Below are 27,154 nucleotides of genomic sequence, written 5' to 3'. Positions count from 1 at the left end.
AGAGCGGCGGCCGCGGCACCAGCGGCGCGGGCGGGAGGGCGAGCAGCAGCGGCCGCCGAAGCTGAGCTCGCACCTCCGCCGCCTGGGGGGAGTTCGAGCCGCCGCCGGGGCGATGCTGGAAGAGCCGGAGTGCGTGGCGCCGGGCGCCAGGGGAGGGGCCGTAGGTCGGTTCGGGCTCGCGCTGAGGGAAAGGGGGGGCGCGGCGCGCGGCCTGGGCGGCCGGAGGCGGCGGTTGGAGGCGGACGGGCCTCCCGGCCCCGGGCCTACTCTCTTGGGCTCGGCATTCGGTCCCTGGGGCCTTATAATCCCGAGCAAGGGTCCTGCGTCCCAAAGGACGCTCTCTTTGACATTATTGTTGCAGCTGCGACCGTATTTTTTTTTTTCCGACGCGTTTGCCCTTCCCAGAGCCCTCTGGGGTGACGGGTCGGTGAGGCCAAGAGGGGAAACTGAGGCCCGGGGAGGCGAAAGGGCTGACTCTGCAGGTTACCGAGTGCGTTTGTGTCCCTTGACCAAGTTGGATGTTGCAGCGGGTGGGGAAACTGAGGCCCTAGGTCACACGGGCTTGGGGACCAGAACAGCTGCGTCTGCGGGTCGAGGCAAGCCCAGGTAAGAGGCCTAGATGGTAGGGATTGGCAAGGAATTGGGACTCCCAAATTCTTCCTGCTTCCTGATGACACAAGGTGACTTTCTCCTTTCTGTGTCTTGGAAGGGGGCTTTATAGCACACAGAAAGGGTTCTCAAAACGGGATGGTAGACCAAGGGAGACCAGACTGCATTTTCCCCTGCTTGAGTCTCCATTACATCCCCAGCACTTGGCACCTAGTGGGTGCCTGATAAATGCGTGAATGAATTTTAAGGACTATTATGAACATCAACCAGTCTAGTCCAGGGTTTCTCAAACTCAGCACCACTGACATGTGGAGCTGCTCTGGGCAATGTAGGATGTTGTGCAGTATCCCTGGCCTCTACCCACTGCCTGCCGGTAGCAACCCCTCTCCCCAAGGCATGACAACCAAATATATCATTGCCAAGTGTCCCCTAGGCAACAGAACCCCACCCCCTGGTTGAGAACCATTGCTCTAGTTGCTTCTGGACTTTGAGATTTCACAGAGACATAAAATTGTAATGATATAAATAAGTTGGGACTGTCATGGAGCTATAATCTTTTATTCAAGTTAGGATGTTTAACTTTTTTTAAAAAAAAAAAAAGCCCACTTGCTATGACCATATGTTATTATAAGAGGAAAGGCTGTTTAAATGAAATTAGAAAGGATGTAATCTCAGAATAAAGAGAAATTGGTAACTTTATACATACATGTGTGGATTGTGTGTGTACCTGTGGAGAGTCCAGATTTGGGGGGTGGGGTGGGAGGTCGTTTTTTATGTAGACCTGAGATTGTTTCTGTTCCACTTGGATCAAAACTAGTGACTCAGGGCCACACTAATAAATCCTTGTGGTTGTCTTGAAAATAAATTTATGGGCTAAAGATTATATATCCCTTCAGTTGAGAGGAGGGGAAATACACATTTTTTGGTAACTGAAAACTGGAGAGTGATAGTGTCTTCATTCCCTTGAAATGGGTAGAAAGGAAATGTGAATCTTCTAACTTTTATTCTCTGAGCTTGGGATGGCAGAGGGTCGGGGGCAGTATCCTCTTGGGCATCTGGAGTTTTTTAGAACGCTCCAGTCTACTTTTTAAAAATACTCACTTTTATATGTAGCTTTTACACAAAATTCTTAGATTAGCCAAAATACCTAGATTTTTCCTAGCCAGATCTCCTAACAGGTGTGAGCTTCTAAACTTATTCTAACTGTTTAAAGAGATTCATCCAAAGACTTGGTTCTGATTACACAGATTTGGTGATGATGTGAGGGGCTGGGTTGGAGAAGGGTGTTTTGAAGCCATGTTCACAGTGAAATAGGTAATCTGATGTTTTCTCTTGTCTCTACTTTTATTCATTCTACTTTTCATTGTTCTTGTTACTCTATTCATTGGTTTCCTGGTATATTCCAGACCCTGAGTTGGATATTGTAGCTACAATATGGAACAAGTCTCTCTGCTATCAGAGCTGGCGTTCTATTTGGGGGAAGACATAATAAACACAAAAGTTTTGAAGTGCCACAAAGAAAATAAAATGTGACAGTGTTTAGGGTGAGACTTTCTCAACCTGTTAATATTTTGGGCCAAATAATTGTCCAGGGGGACTGTTCTGTCCATTGTGGGATATGTAGCAGTATCCCTGGCCTCTACCCGCTGAAGGTGAGTAGCACCCCTTTGAGCCATATCCCATCATGACAACCAAAAATGTCTCTAGACACCGCCAGATGTCTCCCAGAGGGGCCTAAAGGGTCAAAATCACCCCCACTTGAGAACCACCTTGTACATAGATTGGTTCTGCATATCTGTTTGCTGGCTCAATTATAACTTAACCTTTGACGCTTTTATTCACAGCCATGGATTGCAAAGACAGACCAGCTTTTCCAGTTAAGAAGTTAATACAAGGTAACTCTCTGGAAACGGGTTCAGTAGTTGTTCCTAATTTATATCCTTCATTGCATCCTGTTGGGGTCCTCAATGAAAGCATCAGAAGGAACCAGAGAAGACAGAAGTAGTTGCTGCTCTTACTGGGAACCTGGTAGACTGATTTTAAGTCAGTAACATCTCCTGGAATTCCCAGCAGCAAATCCAGAGTGGTCTCCAACTCTGCAGGAGGGTTTCTCAACCTCAGCACGATTGACATTTGGTATTATTAATTTCTTCTCCTGAGGGCGGTCCTGTGTATTGCAGGGTGTTTAGCAGCTTCCCTGGCCTCTTCCCACTAGATGTCAGGATCCTCCTTCAAGTTGTGGCAACCAAAAATGTCTATAGCCCCTGCTAATGTCCCCTGGGAGGTAGATCTGCCCCCACTGAGAACCACTGTTTAACAGGAAGATGAATGTCCCCAAGTGCTTTTGTGTAAAACGGGGAATACATTAACCCTTAGGCTAGATGAGTGGCTGGATTATATTTTTTAAAAACTATGGTTTCTGGTTTCTAAAACTTGGTTATTAATCTGGTTTGCCGCCTCCTGTGATGATAGATGGCAAGTTTGGCGTTGATGGGAATTGTGGTAAGGGACCCCCAGGCCATCCTTGTTTTATAAACTGATAGAGTATAGAACAGCCTTACTGATTTGGTCTGTTACATTATGAAATGGTTAATAAAAGATGCTTGGGCCTTTACGTGAATGTAGGCTTCTTGGGAAGTTCACTCATCCGAATTTCCTCGCTCTCAGAGGTGTTGTCATGAAGTCTCCTGTGACCAGACCAAAGCCTGGCAGGCCCCGGGAGGGTAGTTGTTTGAGTGATGAGAAAAACTGACAGAACCTGGGGTGCTGGGGCCAGAAAGAGAAACCTTTCCACAAACACGTCCCTGTATTTCCCGCTGGAGAACCAAATGCAGTTATTGTCAAAGGGGATTTTCACCCAAATAGATTTGGAATATGAACTGGATCTCGAACAGATCAGAAAATGTCTCTCTTGAAATTCTGGCAACACCCCTGCTAAATGCTTGTCAGGTTTTTGGTTTTTTTTTGAAAATAGAATGTTAGTTTATAGTCTGAGCTATTTCATCAGGAAATACATTAAAAAAAGAAATTGATACAAAATTTTCTTAAAAAGATGGAAAAAATAGGATGTAGGAAAAGTACAGAATGAAAATATAGTCCTTTTTAAACTTTAAAATTCCTTTAACACCCCCCCACCCCCCAAATCCCAACAAGTTTAGTAATTTTTAAACATGTGATTGTCACTTTGCCCTTCAACTAAAAAGACAACCTCCTCTCTTCGTTTCAGCCCGGCTGCCGTTCAAGCGCCTGAATCTTGTCCCAAAGGAGAAAGCTGATGATGGCCCAGATGACGCGAGAAGCTGTCAGAGTACCCCTGTGCAGAGTAAAGTCCCCGCTTTAGAGACCTCTTTGGACACCTTGGAAAACGACTGTCTTATGGGTTCTGACATAGACTTTAGACAAAAACTTGTCAATGGGAAGGGTCCCTTAGACAACTTTCTAGGAAGTAGAGTGGAAACCAGTATTGGCCAGAGCACAGTCATCATTGACCTGACAGAGGACTCGGATGACCAGCCCGACAGCCCTTCAGACCACAGTAGACTGAATCTAGAGGCTTCTCCCTCCGGGGAGGCTGTAAACGGGGTCATAGGAGAAGCTGCAGATCAGCAGGGACTCTCCAAGGCTGTTCAGAAGGACAAGTTGGCATTTCCTGAAGAGACCCTTTCAGACATTCCTTGCAAAACAGAGGAGGAGGGTGTTGTCCCTGGAGGAGGAGGTGCAGAGAGGAGCGGTGACTCCCAGGAATGTTCACCACGAAGCTGCCTGGAACTGACAGGTAGCCCGAGAACGTGCTCCGAAAAGGAATGGGACGGCTGGAGCGAAGCTGGGGGCATCCTGTTCAAAGGGAAGGTGCCCTTGGTAGTCTTGCAGGATATCTTGGCTGTGAGACCTCCCAGAGCTAAGACTCCCCCCATGACACCTCCAGATAAGAGCATGACCTCGGAGAGCGAGGTGCTAGAATCTGGCCTCGAAGAAGACTCTGTCCTCAGCCACTCATCCCTGAGCTCTCCCTCTCCCGGCAGCTCGCCCGAGGGGCCATCTGCTCCCAGAAAGCAGACCCGCAGCATCAGCCCCATGCCTACCTCCACGCCTGCGCGCAGAGTGAGTATCCCCCGCAGAACCCCAGCACTCGAGTGCTGACGGATCCTGGAGCGCTTTCCATTCCCACCGTGCTGCCCAGATGGTTAGTGGCCGTGTCAGTGGGAACACAAACTAGGCCTTGTGACTTCTGATGCAGAATTCTTCCTGATGTCAGAAACCGTGAAGTGTTCAGTTTTGTGTGCGTTGCAGTGTGGCCAGGACATAATGCATCTTGTGTGGACGATGCCCTGCCGTTGTGCTAACCATTGTTGTTCACATCTGACCGATGGCGATGGTCAGCTTAGCCATTTCAGGGAATAATGGGTGTGAGGAGGCGCTAGAACCCCCTGCTTCAGACTTTAGGTCCAGTTCCCTCCGTTCCTTCTTTCTGTCCCAGCATAAATATAGGGGTGGTCAGGGGTAGGAAGCTGAGTGCTGCTGCAGCAACAGCAAGACCGCAGGGAGGATAACGGGGAATTCAGTAGAGTCTGCTCTCCTTGGCTGCCCATCTTAAAAACCTCACCCAGAGGCCGGGTGCGGTGGCTCCCACCTGTAATCCCAACACTGGGAGGCCGAGGTGGGAGAATCGCTTGAGGCCAGGAGTTTGAGACCAGCCTGAGTAACATAGCGAGAACTCATCTCTACCAAAAATTTAAAAATTACCAGGCATGGTGGCGCCTGTAGTCTCAGCTATTTGGGAGACTGAGGCAGGAAGATTGCTTGAGCCCAGGAGTTGGAGGCTGCAGTGAGCTATGATGATGCCACTGCACTCCAGCACAGGAGACAGAGCAAGATCCTGTCTCTAAGATTAAAAAAAAAAAAAAGACAAAGCACCTCACCTGGGGGACCAGAACAAAAGATTGAGGATCCTGGCCCCATTTTTAAGAATGCCAGAAGGGTAACCTTTGAACTGTCTGTTTCTGTTTTCTGACCAGCACAATGATGAATGTGCCAGTTCTCACCTGCCCTTAAGGTCTTATGGGCAAATCTGTTAAAATCAATCATGAATCCCACAGGGTGTTTATTCTTTTGTGTTTTTAGTTTTGTAACACTTTTATTTGTTTGTGTCAGCTTTTTATATAAGATTGAATCCTGGGATGGATCATTCAACCTCTACTGTACCTGTTTGATTGGACTGTAAACCACCAACCTTGATCTGCTTTCTGAATTTTGGTCTGTAAGAGATGATTCATTTTTCTAAATGACTCCATTTCTTATCTTTCCTTTCACCTGGGGAGGAGCACAGGCAAGAGGGAGAAATGGCTCCCTCTTCAGGTTCACGAACTATCAAAATATCAAGATTGGATTTCTCTCTTGCCAACAGCAGTCTTGTCGTGTGCACTCACTTGCCTGAATTTTGCTTTGCAGAACTGCTTTGTCGTGTGGTGTGTTGCAGCCATTTAGCTTGGAGAACAGGACACAAGCACACGTTTCCATTAAGCTTGTTTTTTACGTCCACAGCTAAGTCTGTGAACTGGGAAGTCACATGGTGGGCTACTGTGGTGGAGCAATTTAACTGTTGCCCACCACCCAAAACAGTTGTTTCTACAACACCCAAGCATGTGAACCCAGCGTGCTAAATTTAGGAAACTCCACGTTCAGGATGCTAGGCCTTACTCTGAATACAGGCTTGAAGTTTCGGAATGGTCTAGAAGGCAGCACAGTATTATCACAACTTTCCAAATAATTCACAAGTGGCAAAGGCTTCGGACTGCCCCAGAGCCCAGGGTGGAAAATTGCCACAGTCACCCTGTCTGTCACGAGAGTGGGCACAGAGCCCCTGATGTGTGACACCAAAGGCACGAGAGGGAAATGAAGTGATTGTCAGGAGACTGCTGTGTGCACTCTGGGGGCAGGACTCTCCAGGATCCCAGCTGGGAGACCTGCGCCACCACCGCCCACCCACCCTCAATCCTTCTGGTTCACATCCGTGGCTTCTAGGGCGCTGAATTTCTTGGTTGTTTGGTTCGATGGCTTCGCAGTTGTTATCTGGCTCTAACACCTTTCCTGCCACATGGGTCTCCCCCCACGCCCACTCCTGTTACTCTGGGGATACTTTTCTTTTTCCACTTCCCTCCCCACCAGCCATTCTTTTCAAACGATAGGTGGGAACTTGGCTGGAAGCTTACAGAGTGTTCTATCTCGCTGTGTAATGTGCGTGGTCCTCACGGAGGTCTGTTCACCCTTGAGTTTGTTCAGAAAAGTCTGTGTTTAGAGCCCCTAGGTATTCATTGGCCCTCTATTTTGTTTGCTTTCCTTATTTGTATTTTTCTTGTTTAAAATAGAAAATGGGAGCTTGTTAAAATATAGTTCCTGCTGGCCCCTCCCAAGGAGCTTCAGGTTTTGTTGTTGTTCATTTGTTTGGTTTTTTTTTAAGATCTCCAGGGCTCTGGGGGACTCTCACATTGAAAACCAATGATTTAGGAACACTCTTATAAGATAATCCCAGGGTCTTTTTGCTTTTTATTTATATATTTGTTTATTTTAAATTTTCATTTGCTTTTTTTTCTTTTTTGTTTATTTTTTTCACCAGGGACTTTGGAATAGCTGAAGAGTTCCTTTTTAGTGTTAGAGCATTTTACCATGTGGGAAACATGTTTCTCAAGTTGGTTGGCAACCAGACTTGTAATTCAGCCTGTTCTACAGGGGACCGAGATTTTCATGCCATACGTGATGATGTCGATGCAGTCCTGTTACTGGAATCCTTGGCCTGCCTCTGTGCCAAATGAGTCCAGATTGCTGGGACTTTTTCTTGTAGAATTGAAATGATTGGAGTATGAAATTCTCCGTGTTTAAAAACAACAGTGGAAACCGCCTGAGGGCCCCTTAGCCCTCCCTGGAGGTTGCCATTACTTACCATCCTGTTATATTTCGTTACATTTTTCTGTGGCTTGGGTGTGAGAGATCTCTGAGAAATACACAGTATCATTTTGTTTCTTTACAGAAGACATAACCTTAAATGTTTCTTTGTGACTCAAGGGTGAGTTGGATATTTTTTATATTGGGATGCAGAGCTCTCTCTCTGCCTGCGATGTTACGCACCTGCGGTGTGGATACTTTGCGGTTTACAGAGTCATCCATACCGGTGGGTATTTCTGCTGTTTCTATGCTTGGCCCCTGACAAAACCGTAATTGTAATGAGCTTCCTCTACCTGCCGACACGCCTCGGGCTGTTGTTGTGTCGTAATAGAATGAGCTCTTGCCAGCTCACTGCATCGTATGCATTCGTTTTCTCCAACTTCCCCAGTGCAGTGGGATGGATTTGGGGTTTTGTGTCTTCCCTCTGTCTTGGCCCTCTTGCTGTTAGCTGCTTATCTGCTCTGGGCTTAGACATTAGAGACCCTTAGGTATAAAATCAGAGTTAATAAGCCCTGAGAGGTTTCTCTTGGAAAAGAAAAACAGTGCAGGAATTTTAATGCCCAGACATGGTGAGCTCCCTCTTGACTACTCAAGATGGTTGATTTTCGTGGTTTAGCTTCCTTCTGGGATCTGGGATCGTGTCTTTGGCAGACGAGGGTGCTGTCTGGCTGTGCTCCAGATGGATAACATGTGGCAGCGTTGCATGCAATTTTGAGAGCGAGATCTACGAACACTTGGGTCAAATTTCCAGCCGATGAAGTTGTATCCGACTGAAAGGTCTACCTGAAAGTTTACTAAAGCAGAAGAGACAACTGGTTTTAAATTAAATAGTAATTGCTCCAGTTGTTGGATATTACTAAGCTGGCGGCAGCTGGTCGTGTCGACTCTGTCATTCCCTGATGCACAGTGAAGGGGAAGCATCGTAAAAGGCACCAGATTCCACAGCCAAGATTCAAGTACGGGCAGGACTGAGTAAATGTGTTTTCCCCCTGATACTCTGCTGCAGGAGTCTGGCAGTCATTCTGGGCTGAATCTCTGAACACAAAGGGCATCAACGTAGACATACGCAGCATCTTACAAATTCTACTGCTAAATCCTTCAGTGTGGGGGTGAAGTCCACAGACTTGGCAGGAAAAGTGGATTATGGAGAGACAGATGCTTTTTCTTAAGCATTTGGGTAAGATTGCTTTGGGCCGGCGTTCCTGCTGCCACAAGGCCAGCAGAGATTGAGAGCTCCTGCCTCATCACAGTAGTGACTGAGCCGCTGCCAGCATGGGAGACATGCTTCCCACTCCAACCTTCCAGGGTGTCACTCTCGCCCGGGCTGGAGTGCAGTGGCAGGATCACAGCTCACCGCAGCCTCCAACTCCTAGGCTCAAACGACCCTCCCATCTTGGCGTCCCAAAGTGCCGGGATTACAGGCGTGAGCCACCACACCAGGCCACATGTCTTCTTAAGACTACTCAGCCCTCCCCTAAAGGAAGGATTCAGTCCAGAGAGAATCAGGTGGGACCCCAGTGAGAAAGCTGTCTCCCCGAGATAATCTGCAGGATTTATTCTATGAGAGGTCTTTGGCAGGGGTCGGCTTTCCCAGATAAATCACTGTTGCACAGTTTTGTCAACCTTTCAGACCTCTGCCAGGAAAGTGGGCCTTTGGTCTTTCCATCCAACTTGGGCCTCAGTCTGTCAGTCTAGGGTGAACCTGGGGAGTTGTTCCTTCCCAGCCTTCACCCCTCTCCCCACTGTCCTTCATGCTAATAGTTGGGTTGTCAGGACTCCCGGTCCTGCTCAGAGATCGCTGAGGCCAAAGGCCAGACTCCACATTCTCGTTCCTACCTGGGATCCTGTAGCCAGACGGTGAGTAAGTCAGTGTGCTCCTCGATCCCTGGTAGCCCAGGCTCAGTCGGAGCTGGGAGGTAGAGAACACTGTGCCCTGGAATACGGGCCCCCTGGACCTGATCTCTGCCCCTGCAAGCTGCCCTTTCGTCCTGAGCTCTCTCTGCAAGTTCTAAGAGCAGAGTTTCACTACGCAGAGGGTGTGGGTGGCCCACAGGAAACCAACCCGAAAACATCACTTAAAAAAAAATCAGGCCGGGCGTGGTGGCTCACGCCTGTAACCCTAGCACTCTGGGAGGCCGAGATGGATGGATCGTTTGAGCTCAGGAGTTCGAGACCAGCCTGAGCAAGAGCGAGACCCCATCTCTACTAAAAATAGAAAGAAATTATATGGACAGCTAAAAATATATACAGAAAAAAAAAAAATTAGCCGGGCATGGTGGTGCATGCCTGTAGTCCCAGCTACTCGGGAGGCTGAGACAGGAGGATCGCTTGAGCCCAGAAGTTTGAGGTTGCTGTGAGCTAGGCTGACGCCACGGCACTCACTCTAGCCTGGGCAACAGAGTGAGACTCTGTCAAAAAAAAAAAAAAAAAAAAAAATCAGATAAAATTCACGGGGTCAGCTTCCCTTGGACAAATTGGAAGGATCTACACCCCAGGCCCTGTGTTCTTATAAGAACTCTGTCCCCTGTGGACAGGCAGGTCCTCTCGCATGTGCCACAAACCCGCCCCACCCTGTCTTCTCCCTGTCGCAAGGCCAGCCACCTGTTGACAGTACTGGGCTCGCCCGCCCTGTTTCGTGGGCGGAGGGGTCGGGGTTGGCTTCATTTATGTCTTTATCAGCCTCCACAGTCTTTCTCCTTATCCGGACCCAGATATACACGTGTGTGTGCACGTTAGCTTGAGTTTGTGACCTCACTGTGAAACGTGTTATGTTGCTGGGAAAACTGGTCACCTGGGAAGGTTTTTATTCTTCTCGCTTTGCAGAGAAGTTCTTAGGGGAGAAGGTCGCCTATTCCCTCCCGCCTTTTCTCCGAGGCCGGACCGTGCGACGCAGTGAGCGTGTGGAAGTGATTGGGGCAGTCCGTGTTTTAAAAATCAATGTCGTTCCTTTCAGATAACTAAGAGATTCGTCAAAGGTTCTACAGAGAAGAACAAGATCAGACTGCAAAGAGTAAGACATTTTCCCCGAAATAGAAAATTAGCTCGCTGTGGGTTTTTGCATTCATAGTGAGCAAAGCCCTTTACACGTCCTCTGGTCTCGTTTTCACCTTTTCCCCTGCTTTTTCTGACTGTTGTTTTGATTCTTGCTTCATTTTATGTAACCAGGTAACCGGGCTTGTGCCTCGCGGACTGCAGTGTTTGTTTTTAGCTACGCTAAGCCCAAAGGTGCTGTGAGTAGCTTTTGTTAGTGGTGGTAGTAGCATTGCCACCGTCTAACAGCCGAACATCCCATGGTGGTTTAAACCGGCCTCCCCAGGAGCCTGGGCCCTGCGCTAGCTGCTAGCCGCTAGCCGGGTGATTACTGTTCAGTGGTCCCCTGCTGAGCCCCCTAATCCATTACCTGGGGTGTCACCTCTTTCCGTTCACACACAACAATGGGGGTTGTTGCTTAAAGGCCCTCCCCACCCCCCACTGTGGCCACTGGGTGTCTCCTGTGGCTCCACTCAGCTTTTGTGGGTCAGAGTTTGGGTTGGTTTTTCTGCTTCCAGTTTATGTCATTCTTTATTGGAATTTCAGAGCTGTGTGTGCGTGAGGGGGCCGAAGAGATCTGATCAATCAAGGTTTCTAGAAACCTCTGATTTCTTATTTAGCAGCAGGGCAGGAGACTCCCCCGTCACCACCCCACAGTGACACAGTCTCCATGTTCAGACCAGTGACCTTCAGGCACCCTGCCCATCACGTTCAGACGTGCAGGACACTTGGCAAGAAACGCACACTCAGACATCTCCCAGAGCGTGCCCCCGTGGCTCCTGTGAAAGCAGCTGGAGATTTATCGGGGCAGATTGAGAACACTTCCTCAGAGACGAGGGCAGATAGTCTTATGCCCAAACCAAACGCCAGTTGTGAGGCCCCTGACCGTTGGGGGGCCCGTCTTGGGTGGGCGATTGTCCTGTGAGAATCACCTCGTGCTGTGTTGGGAGGTGACTGCCCCTTCTGCCAGGCAGGTGAGCTTGTTCCACGTTAATTTAAGATTCTGTACTTCCTCAGTTCCCCGGGCCACACACCACGTCTTTGGAAGGAGGAACGGACTTGGTCAAGTGTTCCTACCTCAAAGAACACAGAAGAAACTGGTTGTCACCCCCAACTACTCGGTTGTGAAATGACACTGCCCTGTTAGTGGAGAGATTACTCTTTTTTTTTTTTTTTTTTTTTTTTGTTGAGACAGAGTCTCACTTTGTTATCCAGGCTAGAGTGAGTGCCGTGGCGTCAGCTTAGCTCACAGCAACCTCAGACTCCTCGGCTTAAGCGATCCTACTGCCTCAGCCTCCCGAGTAGCTGGGACTACAGGCATGCGCCACTATGCCCGGCTAATTTTTTCTATATAGATTTTTAGTTGTCCATATAATGTCGTTCTATTTTTAGTAGAGACGGGGTCTCGCTCAGGCTGGTCTCGAACTCCTGACCTTGAGCAATCCACCCGCCTCGGCCTCCCAGAGTGCTAGGATTACAGGCGTGAGCCACCGCGCCCGGCCGAGAGATTACTCTTCATCCCTCCTTAAGGCTTAACCTTTTCTTGTATCCAGAGGCATGGTTTCAAAGAGAAAACTTATATTTTGGCTTTTTGTTTGTTTGCTTGGCTTTTATTTGTTCTGTGTTTTCGTTTATCCCCCACTGTTTTAAGACTTACCCAGCAGGTTCCCTGTCCTTGCCTCACTTTTCATTTCACTTTCCTGTCCATTTCAAAAGAAATCAAATAAACCTTGTCTGGTAGTTTGGGGAGGCAGGGTGTGGAGGGAAGAGTGTTTGTTCCAAAGGTGGGAAGGCAAAACCTGCAGGTGTTTTTGTGTCCTTATTCTACCATGGCTTTTTGGTCAAATGAACACGCTTTCAGACCTAGCAGGGGAGACCTCGATCCAGGGGTGGAGGGATGCCTCCTTTTAATTTGTTTCCTAATTAAGTATAAATAAATAAATAAATAAATAAGCTTTGCCTCATGTTTAAAGATTGTATTTCAGTAAATCTTGTTCTGAATCGCCCATAAGGTGCTGGGACAAACAGCCAATTCCTATCATTTTCCTCCTGACTGAAGGAAATATAATAGATTAAAAAGTCACTCAAGGCCGGGCGCAGTGGCTGATGCCTGTAATCCCAGCACTCTGGGAGGCCGAGGTGGGAGGATCGCTTGAGGCCAGGAGTTGGAGGCTGCAGCCAGCTATGATGACACCACTGTACTCCAGCCTGGGCAACAGAGCAAAACCCTGTCTCAAAAAAAAAAAAAAAAAAAAAAAAATCACTCCAGCAGGAGGGTCACCCACAGCTTTGTCTCGTAGGACCAGGAGCGCCTGGGCAAGCAGCTCAGGCTCCGGGCAAAGAGGGAAGAAAAGCAGAAACTGAAAGAGGAGGCCCAGCGGGCCAGGGAGGAGGCCAAGAAGAGGAGGGAGGAGGAGAAGGAGCTGAAGGAGAAGGAGCGGCGGGAGAAGCGGGAGAAGGACGAGAAGGAGAAGGCGGAGAAGCAGAGACTCAAGGAGGAGAGGCGCAAGGAGAGGCGGGAGGCCCTGGAGTGAGTGGGCCCCAGTGCTGCAGCCCTGGCGGTGGCTTCCCTCCCTTCCTCCCTCCCTTCCTTCTTTCCCTCCCTCTCATGCGTGGGACATGTGCTGAGCCCCAGACGGGCTGGAAGGTGGCTCCGTCCGCCCGGGACCCTCCTGCTTCCTTCCAGCCGAGTCAGGCTCTCCAAGAAGGAGCTTGGGCTTGTCTGTGCCGACCATGCACCTACTAAGCTGAAGCTCGTTTATTTTCTTATATTCTAGTCACAGGAAAAGCTTTACCAGCTATTTTTCATTTTTATTTGTAGAGACCTATTGTAATAGCCCCTTGGTAAATGTAGGTCTACTGCGGAGCATGTGACAGCCTTGCAGTAAACATGAACATAGTTTATATTCCCTTAACGCAAAGTGAAATGCTTACTGTGTTTGTAACCGTGGGGCACTGCAGTCACTTCTAGAACCAAAGCCCAAGGTTGGCTGAAATCGCACTTGCTATCTCTTTTGCAGGGCCAAGCTTGAGGAGAAGAGGAAAAAGGAAGAGGAGAAACGGTTACGAGAAGAAGAAAAGGTAGAGTGTTTCCCACGGGGCATCTGTGCTCTCGCCCGTTGGAGAAGTGGGTGTCCTAAGTGGGGTCCTTGCCTAAATTGCTGCCTAACGCTCTCTTGATCTGGGGATAGCAAGTGGCTCCCACAGGGATGGAGGCATCTGTCTAGGTACGTTCTCGTGGCTTATTCTCACTGCCAGCTTGTCACACATCCCCTGGCCGAGGATGGCACAGCTGCCCATATAAGGATGACTCTGATGTTTCAAGGTTGGCTGGCACACAGTTGCTGGTCGGTGGGTTTTGAGAGCTGAAATCCCAATCGTACCTTCAGCTTACTGCTTGGGATTCAGCTCTGGGAGGCCTTGGCACGTTTTACAACACACACTGTCAGGCTGGGCACGGTGGCTCACGCCTGTAATCCCAGCACTCCGGGAAGCCAAGGCCAGAGGATTGCTTGAGGCCAGGAGTTCGAGACCAGCCTGAGCAAGAGCGAGACCCCATCTCTACTAAAAATAGAAAGAAATTATATGGACAGCTAAAAATATATATCGAAAAAATTAGCCGGGCATGGTGGTGCATGCCTGTAGTCCCAGCTACTCGGGAGGCTGAGGCAGTAGGATCGCTTGAGCCCAGGAGTTTGAGGTTGCTGTGAGCTGGGCTGACGCCACGGCACTCACTCTAGCCTGGGCAACAGAGTGAGACTCTGTCTCAAAAAAAATAAATAAATAAATAAAATAAAATTAAAAAACCAAAAAGAAAACACACACTGCCCTCCCTCATCTGTTCCTCCTCCTCCTCCTCATCATCATCTTCTCTTATGTTGCAGCGCATTAAAGCAGAGAAGGCTGAGATCACAAGGTTCTTCCAGAAACCAAAGACCCCGCAGGCCCCCAAGGTGAGCTGCTTGCCCTGGCTGCAGTTTCTGTGCTTTGTGAGGCCTTTGCTTTTTAAACACGAAAGGGTGTTCACAAGTGAGGTGCTCCAGTGGGAAAACAAAAACAAAAGGTACCTTGTGACCAGCCGGCTTCCCCTTCATCAGCAGGGAGGGAGCCTCTGGGGACCCCAGGGCATGGTTATTCCTGGTAAAGTCTGCAGGTTCAATATTTTGTCATTTGCTTTGTCCCCAAAAGGCAAAAAAGTGGCGCATTTGATAAACAGTGCTGTTTTCAGAGGCTGCTTCGTGAACGGTTTCGTACTGGGGCATGAGGAGATGACATGGTCCTTACCGGGGAATTTGTGCACGAGATGGGGCGGGCGTAGCTATGAAACAAAAGTGCATTCAGCAGAGTTTACTTTCCCAGCCTGGTGTGGGTCACCCGGCCACTCAGACCTTCCAAGCCACTATCTGTCTGTGGAGACCCCGGCCTGCCTTGTCCCTTCCCCCAGAGGGGCCCATCTCCTTCCAGATCCTTTCTGTGCACTTCAACCGCCCCCCGCACGTTGTCTTTATGTACACCTATAATTCAGGGTTAGTCTGAGTTTATCACATTGCCTCCTTGGTTTACTTAGCTGAGTCTTTGATTTTTGCCTTTTGCTGTGTTGGTATGTTTAGATGTATTGCATTCTTATTTCTCCTTTTTTTTTTTTTTTTGTGGCTCTGTCTTTTTATCTCAAGATGTTTAACTGGCAGTGGTTGAACAAAGTGCACAGCCTGACAATCTGACGTGCACACTCACCATGCGATGATGACCACAGATCCACCCACCCCATTCCTTTTCATTGCTGCGCAACATTTCGTAAAGCAATGGTGTCGCAGTTTACATGCCCTGCCAGTGGCGCAGCAGAGGTGGCACAGAGTTCACAGTGAGGGCCTGGGCCCTTGCTTTTCCCCATGTGGACAAGGAATGTTCCCAGCACTCTTTCATGAAAAAGAACTGCCAGTTCTTGGCCTCAGCTGCACGTTGGAATGGCTGGGGAGCTTTAAAAAAAATAGCAGAGCCTGGATCTCATCCCAGAGACTCTGACTGGTTCGATTTGGGCTTCGGGGTTTTTAGCAGTTCTCCGACGGCTCAGCGTGCGGCCAGAACGCTGAGGTCTGCCAGCCTCGGCCGTCCTCACATGCTGCCAGCTTGGCATCCACTGGTGCAGGTGCTGAGGACGCCAGAGGAGATCAGGAAGGGGAGCCCAAGTCTACCAGCATGGACAAAGGGCCAAGACCAAGAAACTAGACACAAAGTTTTGGATTCACACCAGGCTGCAGCGTTGAAGTCTGCTGTGTGTCATAAGCCACCTTACTGTGGCTCTGGGGTCTCGGTTCCCTCACCTGGGCACTGTAGTGTAGGACCTAGTGTCTGGTCCCAGCTCAGAGGGGTGGGAGGACAGGCTTTTTCAGGACTTGTGAGTTTTGACAGCTGTTACAGGGCTACATGATCATCCCATAGTGAGGTGTAGAGTATTTCCATCACCTGAGAAGGTGCCCTGTGGTCGGTCCCCCACTGCACGCTGGCGTGGCAGCTGCTGATCTGCCCTGTCCCTGTAGCTCTGTCTTCTCCCGAAAGGCACAAGCCGACTCACAGCAGATGAGTGAGTCTCAGCCCATCTGCCATGTGTCTGAGGTTCTGAGGTTCGTCCGTGCTCTGCACTGCTCAGGGTCCCATCGGGTCTCGCCTTGATTTCAGACCCTGGCCGGCTCCTGCGGGAAGTTTGCCCCCTTTGAGATCAAAGAGCACATGGTTCTTGCCCCCCGGTGTCGGGCCACCTTTGACCATGACCTCTGCAAGCAGCTGGACCAGCTCCTCCAGCGGCAGAGTGGGGAGTTCTCCTTCCTGAGAGATCTGAAAGGCCGGCGGCCCCTCAGGTCGGGACCCACCAGGGTTTCCAACCGGAACTCGGACATCGTTAACAGGTTAGAGCCCGGGGTCTGTCCTGTGCCCGTTGGAGAAGCCCAAGGGCGGTAGTCAGAGCCATGGGGAGCCCGGGGTAGGGGCTCCGGCCCCAGCCTACTGGGATCTGCTGCTGCCCTCGGGCCGTCATCCTCTTCCGGCCCAGTCCTCCAGTCTGTCTCTGGAGGGATCTTGTCTCTGCGCTGGTCTCCACTGAAGGGCACCCCCTGTTCTCTCCAATGCGTGTCTCTCACAGCACCCCTCCCTTACTAAAGATGCTGTGGGGCAGCCCCTGGGCCCCTCCCTCTCTGTCTCCCACTAAGCTGCACCCTCCTTGGTCTGCGTCCCCGCGTCCCTGCCCCTTACCGTTCTTGGGGAACAGGTGGTGCTGCTGCTCTACAATCACTGTCTTCTCAGAAGTGTTGTGGCCAACTTCACTGAGGAGACCCCGGGTGGCACGTGAGCGGGTTCCTGAGAGCAGTGTTTTCCCTTCCCAGTGACGTTGTGATCGTGGAGAGCGGGGAGGTCGCCAGTGTTCCCGAGCGGAGGAAGTTTGGCAGGATGAAGCTGCTGCAGTTCTGCGAGAACCACCGGCCAGCGTACTGGGGCACGTGGAACAAGCATACGGCGGTCATCCGCCCACGGGACCCCTGGGCCCAAGATAGGGTAAGCAGGTAGCAGGTGTGGCTCTGCGCTCCCCCCCCCTCCCCTGGCCTCCCGTCGTGCCTCATTGGCTCTGGTCTCTCAGACCCAGAGGGTGCACTAGCTTCACTCCGCCCTTCTCTTCCCACCCTGAAGATGATGGTGACACCCCTGGGTTTCTTTTCTCAGAAGCTCCTGGACTACGAGGTGGACAGCGATGAGGAATGGGAGGAGGAGGAGCCTGGGGAATCCCTGTCCCACAGCGAAGGGGTAAGGACAGGCCTGGGGCAATGTCAACTTCGAACCTGAGGCTGTGGCAGCCCCAAGCCCAGACGCCTGGTGTCTGACCTGGAGTGTGGCCTGAAAATCCATACCCACAGTTAATATCTAGATGTCCAGCTCCCCTTGGAAAACCTCCTTTGGGGACAGTCACGTGCCTGGCAGCTGTGGGTTGGAGTTCAGTTCACCGTGGTCCACACACCCCCTTCTCTCTCACCTCCGGCCTGCTGTGCCTCCACTCTGCCTGGCTCCCCAAGCCCGCTGGGACCTAATGGGGTTTGTGCTGATCCTCGCAGTGTCCGTAGGAGCAGCCCTGCACACAGCAAATGTTGAGAAGTTTTTGACACAGGGTCTTGCTTTGTCACCCAGGCTGGAGTGCAGTGGTGTCATCATAGCTCACTACAGCCTCCAACTCCTGGGCTCAAATGATCCTGCCTCCTTGGCCTCCCAAGTAGCTGGGACTACAGGAGCACACCACCACTCCTGGCTAACTTTGAAAATTTTTTTATAGATATGGGGTTTCACTATGTTGCCCAGGCTGGTCTCGAACTCCTGGCCTCAAGTGATCCTCCCGCCAAAGCGCTGGGATTAAAGGTGTGAGTCACCACACCCATCCCAGGTTTACATTTTCGTGATGAGGCACGTACTCTGTTTTCCCATATGATGAATTTACCTTTTCTTCTCTTTTTGAGGATGATGATGATGAAGTGGGTGAGGACGAAGATGAAGATGATGGGTTTTTTGTGCCCCACGGGTACCTGTCTGAGGATGAAGGCGTGATGGAGGTGAGGGAGGGAAGGGGTGGTGACAGTGGGTCCCTACCTGCTCACAGGTGACTTAGCACACGCCTCACCTTCACTGCAGCCTTGGGGAGATTCTCCGTGTGTCGGTTTGCAGAAGTGGGGAATCTGAACTTGGTTTTGCCTGGGAGGGTGGAGGACCTTGCAGAGGTCAGAGGAGATTCCAAGAGACGGGAGCTGTAGGAGCAGAAACCCTGGGAGAGGGAGCAGCTGTGGCCCATGCATGAGAAGGATGGAAACCTTTTTAGCTGAAGAACAGTTCACCGGCACCACGACACGAGCACACCTTAAGTATTCAGTTTGGTGACTTTTAACCATAGAGCGCATTTGCACAATCCAAACTTTCCTGTCTCTCAGGGAGGCTCCCCCGTGTCCCTGCAGGTGGGCCTCCCCACCATCACTGTCTAAATTCTGTAAGAGTGTGGAACTTTTGAGCAAGTCGTTTTTTGGAGCTCCAAAGTCCCGTTGGGGTGCAGTGTTTCAGGGTGGGGATTCAGTGAGAGGTCTGGCGGGGTCAGGCTTGAAGGGCGAGCATTCCTTCTGCATCTCTGACCAGGGTGGCCTGAGGGGGTCTCACCGCACCCTCAGAAGTATCCGTCTCAGAGGGTGGTCTCCGGCCGTGTGGGCAGGGGCCTGGTCCTATTGGACAGCTCCATGATCCCACATTGACCAGGGAATTCAGAGTGGCTTTAAGAAAGGCCCGGTGGATGAGGTCTTTAAAATATTAGTATCTGTGACTTAGCCAAAGGAGTCGGGGTGTGGGTTATCGTTCAGTTGAGAAATGCTCTCTGCCTGCATCCTCTCCTCGTGGGGCTAAAGGAGGGAAGACTAGGACACAGTGGGTGCCTGTGGAGGTGGCGTGTCCTGCACCAGCTGGACTCCCCGCCCCAACTCCCTGAGTAGCACTGTGCCCCATCCTCTCTTCTGGGTGCTGGAATGGCAGAGAGTGCCCGGGGCTGAGACCCCCGGGTAAACCTCTGCTTCCCGACCTGCCAGGAGTGCGCCGACCCAGAGAACCACAAAGTTCGCCAGAAGCTGAAGGCCAAGGAGTGGGACGAGTTCTTGGCCAAGGGGAAGCGGTTCCGCGTGCTCCAGCCCGTGAAGATCGGCTGCGTGTGGGCAGCAGATGGGGACCGTGCCGGCACTGACCTGAAGGTGCTGCAGCAGTTCACGGCCTGCCTCCTAGAGCCCGTGCCTGCCGAGGAGGAACAGACGCCCAAGGCCTCCAAGAGGGAGAAGAGGGACCAGCAGAGTGAGTGAGGAAGGGTTGCGTTAGGAGGGAGAGATGGGCAGGGGATTAGTTGTGTGGGCACTGCCCTGGCTTAAATCCCGTACCGGGCTGCCCTCCCCTGTGCCGGCACTCAGTGAGGGTGGAGGAGCCCTGTGCAGTCCTGCCTCCTTGCCCCGTCTCCGTGGCTCACGTTCGTGTCCCCCCTCCCACCAGTCCTGGCCCAGCTGCTGCCGCTGCTGCATGGCAATGTGAACGGGAGCAAGGCCATCATCCGCGAGTTCCAGGAGCACTGCCGCCGGGGACTGCTCAGCGGGAACGCCGGCAGCCCCCCGAGTCCCTCCTCTTCCCGCCCACAGACACCCACCGTGGACACCGCTGTCCCCTCCAAGGCCAGGCTAAAGCGGATCATCTCTGAGAACTCAGTGTACGAGAAGCGACCGGACTTCAGGATGTGCTGGTACGTCCACCCGCAGGTGCTGCGGAGCTTTGACCAGGAGCACCTGCCTGTGCCGTGCCAGTGGAGCTACGTCACCATGGTGCCCTCGGCCCCCAGAGAGGACAGTGGCAGTGTCCTTGCCCTGGGGCCCGGCCAGGGGACGCCCATCTCACTGAAGAGGAAGTCGGCAGGCAGCATGTGCATCACCCAGTTCATGAAGAAGCGGCGACACGACGGCCAGGTGAGGGGTTGGCAGGGAGGGGCACTGCTGTGGCACCTTTTTTTTTTTTCTTTTTTTTTTTTTTAAGAAACTACTTGTAAGCAGTTATTCTTGGTCCTGAGTGTTCTACATATGGTTTGTGCAAACGTAGAATGGCACGTGTCCACCGTAATAGGATTGTGCAGAGAAGTTTCTCTGCCCTGAAATCCCATGTGTGTACATGTTCGTTCCTCTGGCAACCACCGATCTTTTACTGTCTCTGTGGCTTTGCCTTTTCCAGAACGTCCTACGGTTGGAACCACACAGTATGTAGCTTCTTGCGTTTAGTGATATGCATTGGCAGTTCCTCCTCGTCTGTTTGTGGCTTGATAGCTCATTTCTTTTTCGCACTGAATAATATTCCATGCGGTCAGGTTTTTATTTTTGTGCTTTCGTTCTTTATTTCTGCATTCGTTGAGTGCAGTTATTAAGCGCTTTTTCAGCACCAGGCACCCTGACGCGTCTCATAGACGCAGGGAGGCACACGACGCCATCTGGTTACAGCAGCCCGTTGGGTGGGTGGCTGTGTGACTACAGACTGATGAGGGCCTCGGAGGAGCAGGTGTGCGGGCCGTGGGACGCGTAATGGGAGGCTGCCTGGTCCTGCGAAGGGAAACCCTTGTGCTCAGAGAGTTGGGGCCCCTAGAGCCCGGCCCCGGCCACAGATAGGCTTCATCAGTGGTCAGTGTGTGCTCTCTGCCCTCCCTGAGCTGTGAGTGTGATGGAGTTTCTTTTTTTTTTTTTGAGACAGAGTCTCACTCTGTTGCCTGGGCTAGAGTGCCGTGGCGTCAGCCTAGCTCATGGTGACCTCAAACTCTTGGGCTTAAGGGATCCTCCTGCCTCAGCCGCCCGAGTAGCTGGGACTACAGGCATGCGCCACCATGTCCGGCTAATTTTTTCTATATATTTTTAGTTGTCCATATAATTTCTTTCTATTTTTTAGTAGAGACAGGGTTTCGCTCTTGCTCAGGCTGGTCTCGAACTCCTGGCCTTAAGCAATCCTCTGGTCTTGGCCTCCCAGAGTGCTAGGATTACAGGCGTGAGCCACCTCGCCCGGCCAGAGTTGGTTTTCTTACACCTGCTCCTACTGGAAACCTGTTTTGCCCCATGGGTGCTGGGCCTTCATTTGAGGCCGACACCTGATGGAGTTACAGGTGTTCTGAGACTGGACCGTAGAGGACAGGGTGAAGGTGGCACAAAGGCCGGGGTCCCCCGACTCAGTCCGACTGCCCTCTCCAGAGGGGAATGCATCTCGGGGAGCCTCGAGCCTGTGTTAAAACGGGTTGTTAAGGGCAAGGAGGTGAGAGAAATTGCTCCTGGGATGATGTCTAGCCATCTCCCTGCTGCCAGCAGACACATGTGGCTTTGTCGCAGACCTGAGCTGTCACAGCAAGAGGGAGCATCAGGACATCCCGAGGTGCTGATGACACAGCTGCTCCTGCCGCTCCCCAGAGCCCCTGTCCCTACACAGCTTGGCACGGGTATACCCAGCTCCCCTGAGACCTGTGGACGTGGCTTGGCTGGTCTGGCATCCACGGGATTGGCCCACAAACACTTCCCCAAAATGAGTTTCTGTAGACTCATTATCTTCTCAAGCCCATTTGAGCAGCAGGACTGTGTCATTGTCATTATCACTGTTACCCAGATGGTCTCAGACGGACCCTGAGCATGGCCTCATTGGCTGAGACAAGCAGAGGGAGATGGAAGGTGACTGGGGCCGGCAGGGCCCTTTTGTTGGTGTCACTATCTGAGCAGTGTTTGTGGCCGTTGACCCTGTCACCCTCCTGGGGAACCCCTGTGCTCGGATGTTCTGTCAGGCTCTCCTTGTCCCCCCCTGCAGCAGCCCAGGCCCTGGATGGCATCTCCCCACCCCCTCCCACCTTGTCTGACGGGGCGGCTCCTCCTCTCCCTGGCATGGGGCAAGTGCCTTGTCCCTCGGTCCTCCCATATTAGGAACATGGCTCTACGTCCCTGAGCGCTGCTGTTACTCCTTTCCCTTGAGGCTGTCCTCGTGACTGTATGTAACCTGCATTTCTGTCCACGGAAAACAATGATCACGCCCAACACTGTAGGTGAATTACTGCATCTGGTGGATGGTGGGCGCCTTGGGTACCTAACCTCCAGGAAAAAGAAGATGCTCCCAGTTAGACTAGAGCGGGCTAGAGGGTTGGTGTCTGGGAAAGCCCTTCCTCACCTGCCAATGCCCATGACCCGCAGCCCCTGCTCCCTGCCACTCGTGTGGGCGAACCCGGGCCGCACAGGCGGGAGTGGAGGGAGAGCTGCTGCTAAACTGCGGAGGGGGTGCGTGTACGTATCTTTGATTAGGTTGTGCTTTTTTCTTTTTTTTTTTTTTTTTTTTTGTTGAGACAGAGTCTCACTTTGTTGCCCAGGCTAGAGTGAGTGCCGTGGCATCAGCTTAGCTCACAGCAACCTCAGACCCCTCGGCTTAAGCGATCCTACTGCCTCAGCCTCCCGAGTAGCTGGGACTACAGGCATGCGCCACCATGCCCGGCTAATTTTTTCTATATAGATTTTTAGTTGTCCATATAATGTCTTTCTATTTTTACTAGAGACGGGGTCTCGCTCAGGCTGGTCTCGAACTCCTGACCTTGAGCAATCCACCCGCCTCGGCCTCCCAGAGTGCTAGGATTACAGGCGTGAGCCACCGCACCCGGCCGCTTTTTTCATTTTTAAGAGCTTTATAATCTTTTTGCTTAGCGCTCAGAATCGGTGTTCGCAGGCATCCTGACCTAGTGGGACTAACAGGGCCAGTGCTGCTGCCGAGTGTCTGTGACACCATAGGGCGCCTCAGCTCTTTGGACCTCGGTTTTAAAATGCGTCGAGGGTCTGTTTGTCCTCTCCAGCAAAACACATCCTGTGATATCAAAGCGACAGGGAAAGAACTGTCTTCTGTCCCCGTAGTTGCTAAACGTTTCCTAACTGCTATTCTCCAGAGTCCCGGCTCTTCTGTCTGCATTTAGCACATCCGTGCGGCAGCGGCAGTGAGATGGCAGCTTTCCCGCCAGCACAAGCTGCTGCAGCTCTGAGCACAGTGGGGCTTGGCGTCGCGTTTTAAAGCCTGTGCCAGGAGGGCAAAGGATGGTGATTGTGTTAGAACTGGTTCCCCTCGGCCCCAGGAACAGAGAGGCAGAGTCACCGAGGCTGCAAAAGGCAAAGTTTATTGGCTAGCTCGAGCTAGGGTCCAAGTCCCAGAGCGCCAACGCAGTGGCCTCTCCATGAAGCAGGACCCTGCCCTGGGGTAAAAACTAAGCTTTTATACTTTTCAGTAGGTTACATGCACTGGGCGCACCATCCCCCTCCCTCCCTTAGTTCATTTACTCCTTCAAAAGTGGCTGATCGTGTTGGCTCCTGATTGGTTGGCTCCAAGGTCGTGTTGGCTTCTGATTGGTTGGTTCCAAGTATTTCGAGGAAGGGGAGGACCCGCATCGGGAAACCGAAACTTAGGGCCATTCCGGGAGGTTCAGCCTGTCATGGAGTCACTCCTGCTCTCCTTCCTTTTCTACAATTGCTCTAGAAGGCTTTGGATCCAAAGAAAACCTAGTGGGTCAAATGCTTGCATTTCCCATGTGGAGGGGCCGGCCCTGAAGAAAAGGGTTTGTTCCTTTTCCTTAGTACTCCCAGGCAGACACCTCCAGGTCCAAGTGGCTGTCTAGCAGAGTCTAGGGGGCCCTTACAGTTCTGTTTGTTTGTTTGTTTGTTTGTTTGAAACAGAGTCTCACTCTGTTGCTCGGGCTAGATGCTGTGGCGTCAGCCTAGCTCACAGCAACCTCAAACTCCTGGGCCCAAGCGATCCTCCTGCCTCAGCCTCCCAAGTAGCTGGGACTACAGGCATGCACCACCATGCCCAGCTCATTTTTTCTATATATATTTTTAGCTGTCCATATAATTTATTTCTATTTTTAATAGAGACGGAGTGTTGCTCTTGCTCTTGCTCAGACTGGTCTCGAAGTCCTGAGCTCAAAAGATCTGCCCATGTCGGCCTCCCAGAGTGGTAGGATTACAGGTGTGAGCCACAGCCCAGCCTCTTATAGTTCTTTGAAATGCCCTTGGGGAGGGCGGGCCCAGAGGAGTGGAGCCCCCACCCCAGGAATTGACAGGGCTGCAGGGGTGAACCCTGTATGGCCAGATGCTATGCTCTTAAACTCCAGGCCAGGAAACTAGGTTGCTGCTCTGAAGTTTTGAGAAGTAGCCTCCCTGTTGAATAAGTGCATCTCCTTCTGCGACGGTTTTCTTATTCTCTCCCAGAGAGCATGAGTGCACGTGTGGAGGCACACGTTTGCCACTTGATGCATTTTTCTGTGATGAAAGCAAATGAAAACAGCTCACCAATGTCACTGGAAATTCAGACCCTTGGGGGAGGCCTTCCCCACCCCACCCTACCCCTGCAGGGACCCCCGGCATGCACAGTTGCCCGGCGGGGCTCTCGCCTGCCGACCTGGTCTGAGCAGAGCTCCACTGAACAGACAGTCCAGCGCCGAGGCGGAGGCAGGGAGATGCGCAAGGAAGGAAATACCGACTGGCTGAGTTCTCAGCCGTTTCTTTAAAATAATAAATTCAGAGAAGAATGTATGTTTATCAATTGCTCTTTCAAACCACACCAGAAATCCAGAATTTCTTTTTGATTCAAAAGCAATTCACGGCCGGGCGCGGTGGCTCACGCCTGTAATCCTAGCACTCTGGGAGGCCGAGGCGGGTGGATCGCTCGAGGTCAGGAGTTCGAGACCAGCCTGAGCAAGAGTGAGACCCCGTCTCTACTAAAAATAGAAAGAAATTATATGGACAACTAAAAGATATATATACAAAGAAAAAATTAGCCGGGCATGGTGGCGCATGTCTGTAGTCCCAGCTACTCGGGAGGCTGAGGCAGTAGGATCGCTTAAGCCCAGGAGTTTGAGGTTGCTGTGAGCTAGACTGACGCCACGGCACTCACTCTAGCCCGGGCAACAGAGTGAGACTCTGTCTCAAAAAAAAAACAAAACAAAAAAAAAGAAACAAAAGCAATTCACCAATTGCAGACAGGCATGGCTTAACGACAGGGGTCTGTTCGGAGCAGTGAGTGGCTGTGTGAACCTCACAGAGCACGTAGGCAAACCTAGACGGCGGCCCTGTGAGCCGCCCAGGCCTCCTGGTGCAGCCTGTTGCTCCTGGCTGTGCACCTGCACAACAAGTTTCTGTCCTGTATACTGTGGGCAGCTGCAACACAATGGCAAGTATTTGTGTCTCTAAACACATCTAAACACAGAGGAGGCGCAGCACAAATACAGCGTCATGATCTCATGGGACCACCATTGTGTAACGTGATCCATCGCCAACCGAAACGGCGTTAAGCAGCTCAGACTGTACTTTTGTGCTGAAGTAGATGATGGTGGTGGTGGTTTTTGAAGATCTGTCTTTAATTCATTTTCGAGAGCCTGCGAAGTTTTCCTCTGGTCCTAGACTCTCAGACAGACTTCTCACATTTGGACAGTTTGCCAAATTTGGTCCAGGATGTTGGGAGCTCCCAAGTGTGTGAGGAGTCACACACCCCCACCAGAGGCACGGCCCCAGAGACACGGCCGCCTCCAGGGCGCCAGCACGGACGTCTCCTGCTCTGCCAACAGCCGTGTGCCCTATCTGCCTAGGTCGGTGCTGAGGACATGGATGGCTTCCAGGCGGACACAGAGGAGGAGGAGGATGAGGAGGGGGACTGTGTGATCGTGGATGTCCTGGATGCTGGGGGTAAGAGGGCTCCCCCACCTGGGCTCTGGGACTGGCAGGGAAGGGGGACTTTTGCTCTATAAACCCTTGCTCTGTAAGCAGCACAGGGCTGAACTGAAGCCCAGAGAGGGCTGAGGCTGGCAGGTGGTCTGCGTCTGGGCAGCGGGTTCCAGCCCAGGCCCTGTCGGGGAGGCTCTGTGGGCACCACTGCAGGCACAGCCTCTGCACAAGCTTCTCCAAGGAGGGCAGGGCAGCTGCGTCTGTGGCTTTGGGAGCCCGAGGTGCGCGCCCCTCAGCCTTGGTGCTGCCTCAGTTTCCTCGACTTTGCCTTGGGAGCCTCCTGCCTTCCTGGAGGGTCAGGCTCACTGAGAAGTGACAGCAGAAAGTGCACAGGTGTGAGACAGACGTGGGGCTGAAACCGTTGGTCCCTCAGTGGCATCAAGGAAGGCCCTGGCGTGGATGTGAGGGCTGACATGCAGCAGCAGCGATGACAGGGCTGACACTGGCTGCTGTGGCCACAGTGCCCCAGGGGCATGGGCTGGATGACTTGGGGGTCAGGGAAGGGCTCGCTGAAGAGCTGAGGGAAATGCACAGGCCCTGGGGCAGGCATTCAGGGAGCCAGCGTAGTGGAAGGGGGCCCACATCACCCCTGCTCTGCGTGAGGGCGGGTCATGTCAGCTGGAGCTCTCCAGCAGGGGACTAGCAGCCTGAGCCTCCCCCTCTTCCCGCTGTGGGATCGGGGTCCCAGCCCCACGGGCTCCCAGGGCTGTCTCGGGCCCCCATTGGCAGCAGGTGGGGGCTCCTAGCCAGGGAGCCCGGACACGGCCAGTGCAAGACCCCTCCCTCTCGCCCCCAGAGGTTCGGGCCACGTGCGGAACCGCTTCCGGAGCTGGGATTGCCGTGGGAATGGACACCAGTGAGAGCCCCCTGCCCACGAGCCCTCTTAGCGCCTCCTGAGGGCGCCTGCCAGACCGGCGACATTTGTGTATAGCGTGGTCGGGGTGTCCTCGGATGCAGACCAGACCCAACTCTTGTGTAAAGAGCACTTTGTCCTGCTTCACAGCCTTCCTGGAGGTTCGGAAAGTTTATATAGGATGCTTGATTGGTTCTTCTTGGTATTTGTAAAAATGTCCTCAAAAGCTGCATATTAATCTGCCCTTTAATAAAGCATTATTGAGACGTGATGGCCTGTATGGGGAAGCCTGTCGCACCCCCAGGCTCAGGGACAAGCTGGGATCCAATGCTTGTAAATGAATTGAAACACCAGCGCGGCTGCTGTGACGCAGGCGCCTGGGTGCAGCATGGGAGTGTATAAACTTATTGTCTAGCCC

The 27,154-nt window shown here is 51.9% G+C and overlaps 1 protein-coding gene across 1 annotated transcript; it reads left to right on the top strand.

The window, feature by feature from the left end:
* The first annotated feature begins 112 nt into the window (after nucleotides 1-112).
* Nucleotides 113-27,129, top strand: CHAF1A (chromatin assembly factor 1 subunit A). The gene is made up of 15 exons (XM_069497266.1): nucleotides 113-164; nucleotides 2,454-2,504; nucleotides 3,836-4,710; nucleotides 10,502-10,558; nucleotides 12,879-13,108; nucleotides 13,599-13,659; nucleotides 14,463-14,531; nucleotides 16,255-16,481; nucleotides 16,956-17,124; nucleotides 17,290-17,370; nucleotides 18,072-18,164; nucleotides 19,176-19,431; nucleotides 19,624-20,087; nucleotides 25,748-25,844; nucleotides 26,680-27,129. The coding sequence occupies exons 1-15, from the start codon at nucleotides 113-115 to the stop codon at nucleotides 26,778-26,780; spliced, it is 2,883 nt and encodes a 960-aa protein (XP_069353367.1). The 3' UTR covers nucleotides 26,781-27,129.
* Nucleotides 27,130-27,154: the final 25 nt, after the last annotated feature.

Source organism: Eulemur rufifrons, chromosome 2 (genome assembly GCF_041146395.1).
Source record: "Eulemur rufifrons isolate Redbay chromosome 2, OSU_ERuf_1, whole genome shotgun sequence".
Taxonomy (NCBI): Eukaryota; Metazoa; Chordata; class Mammalia; order Primates; family Lemuridae; genus Eulemur; species Eulemur rufifrons.
The sequence above is the reverse complement of the archived record's forward strand: the minus strand, read 5'-3'. Positions and strand labels throughout refer to the sequence as shown.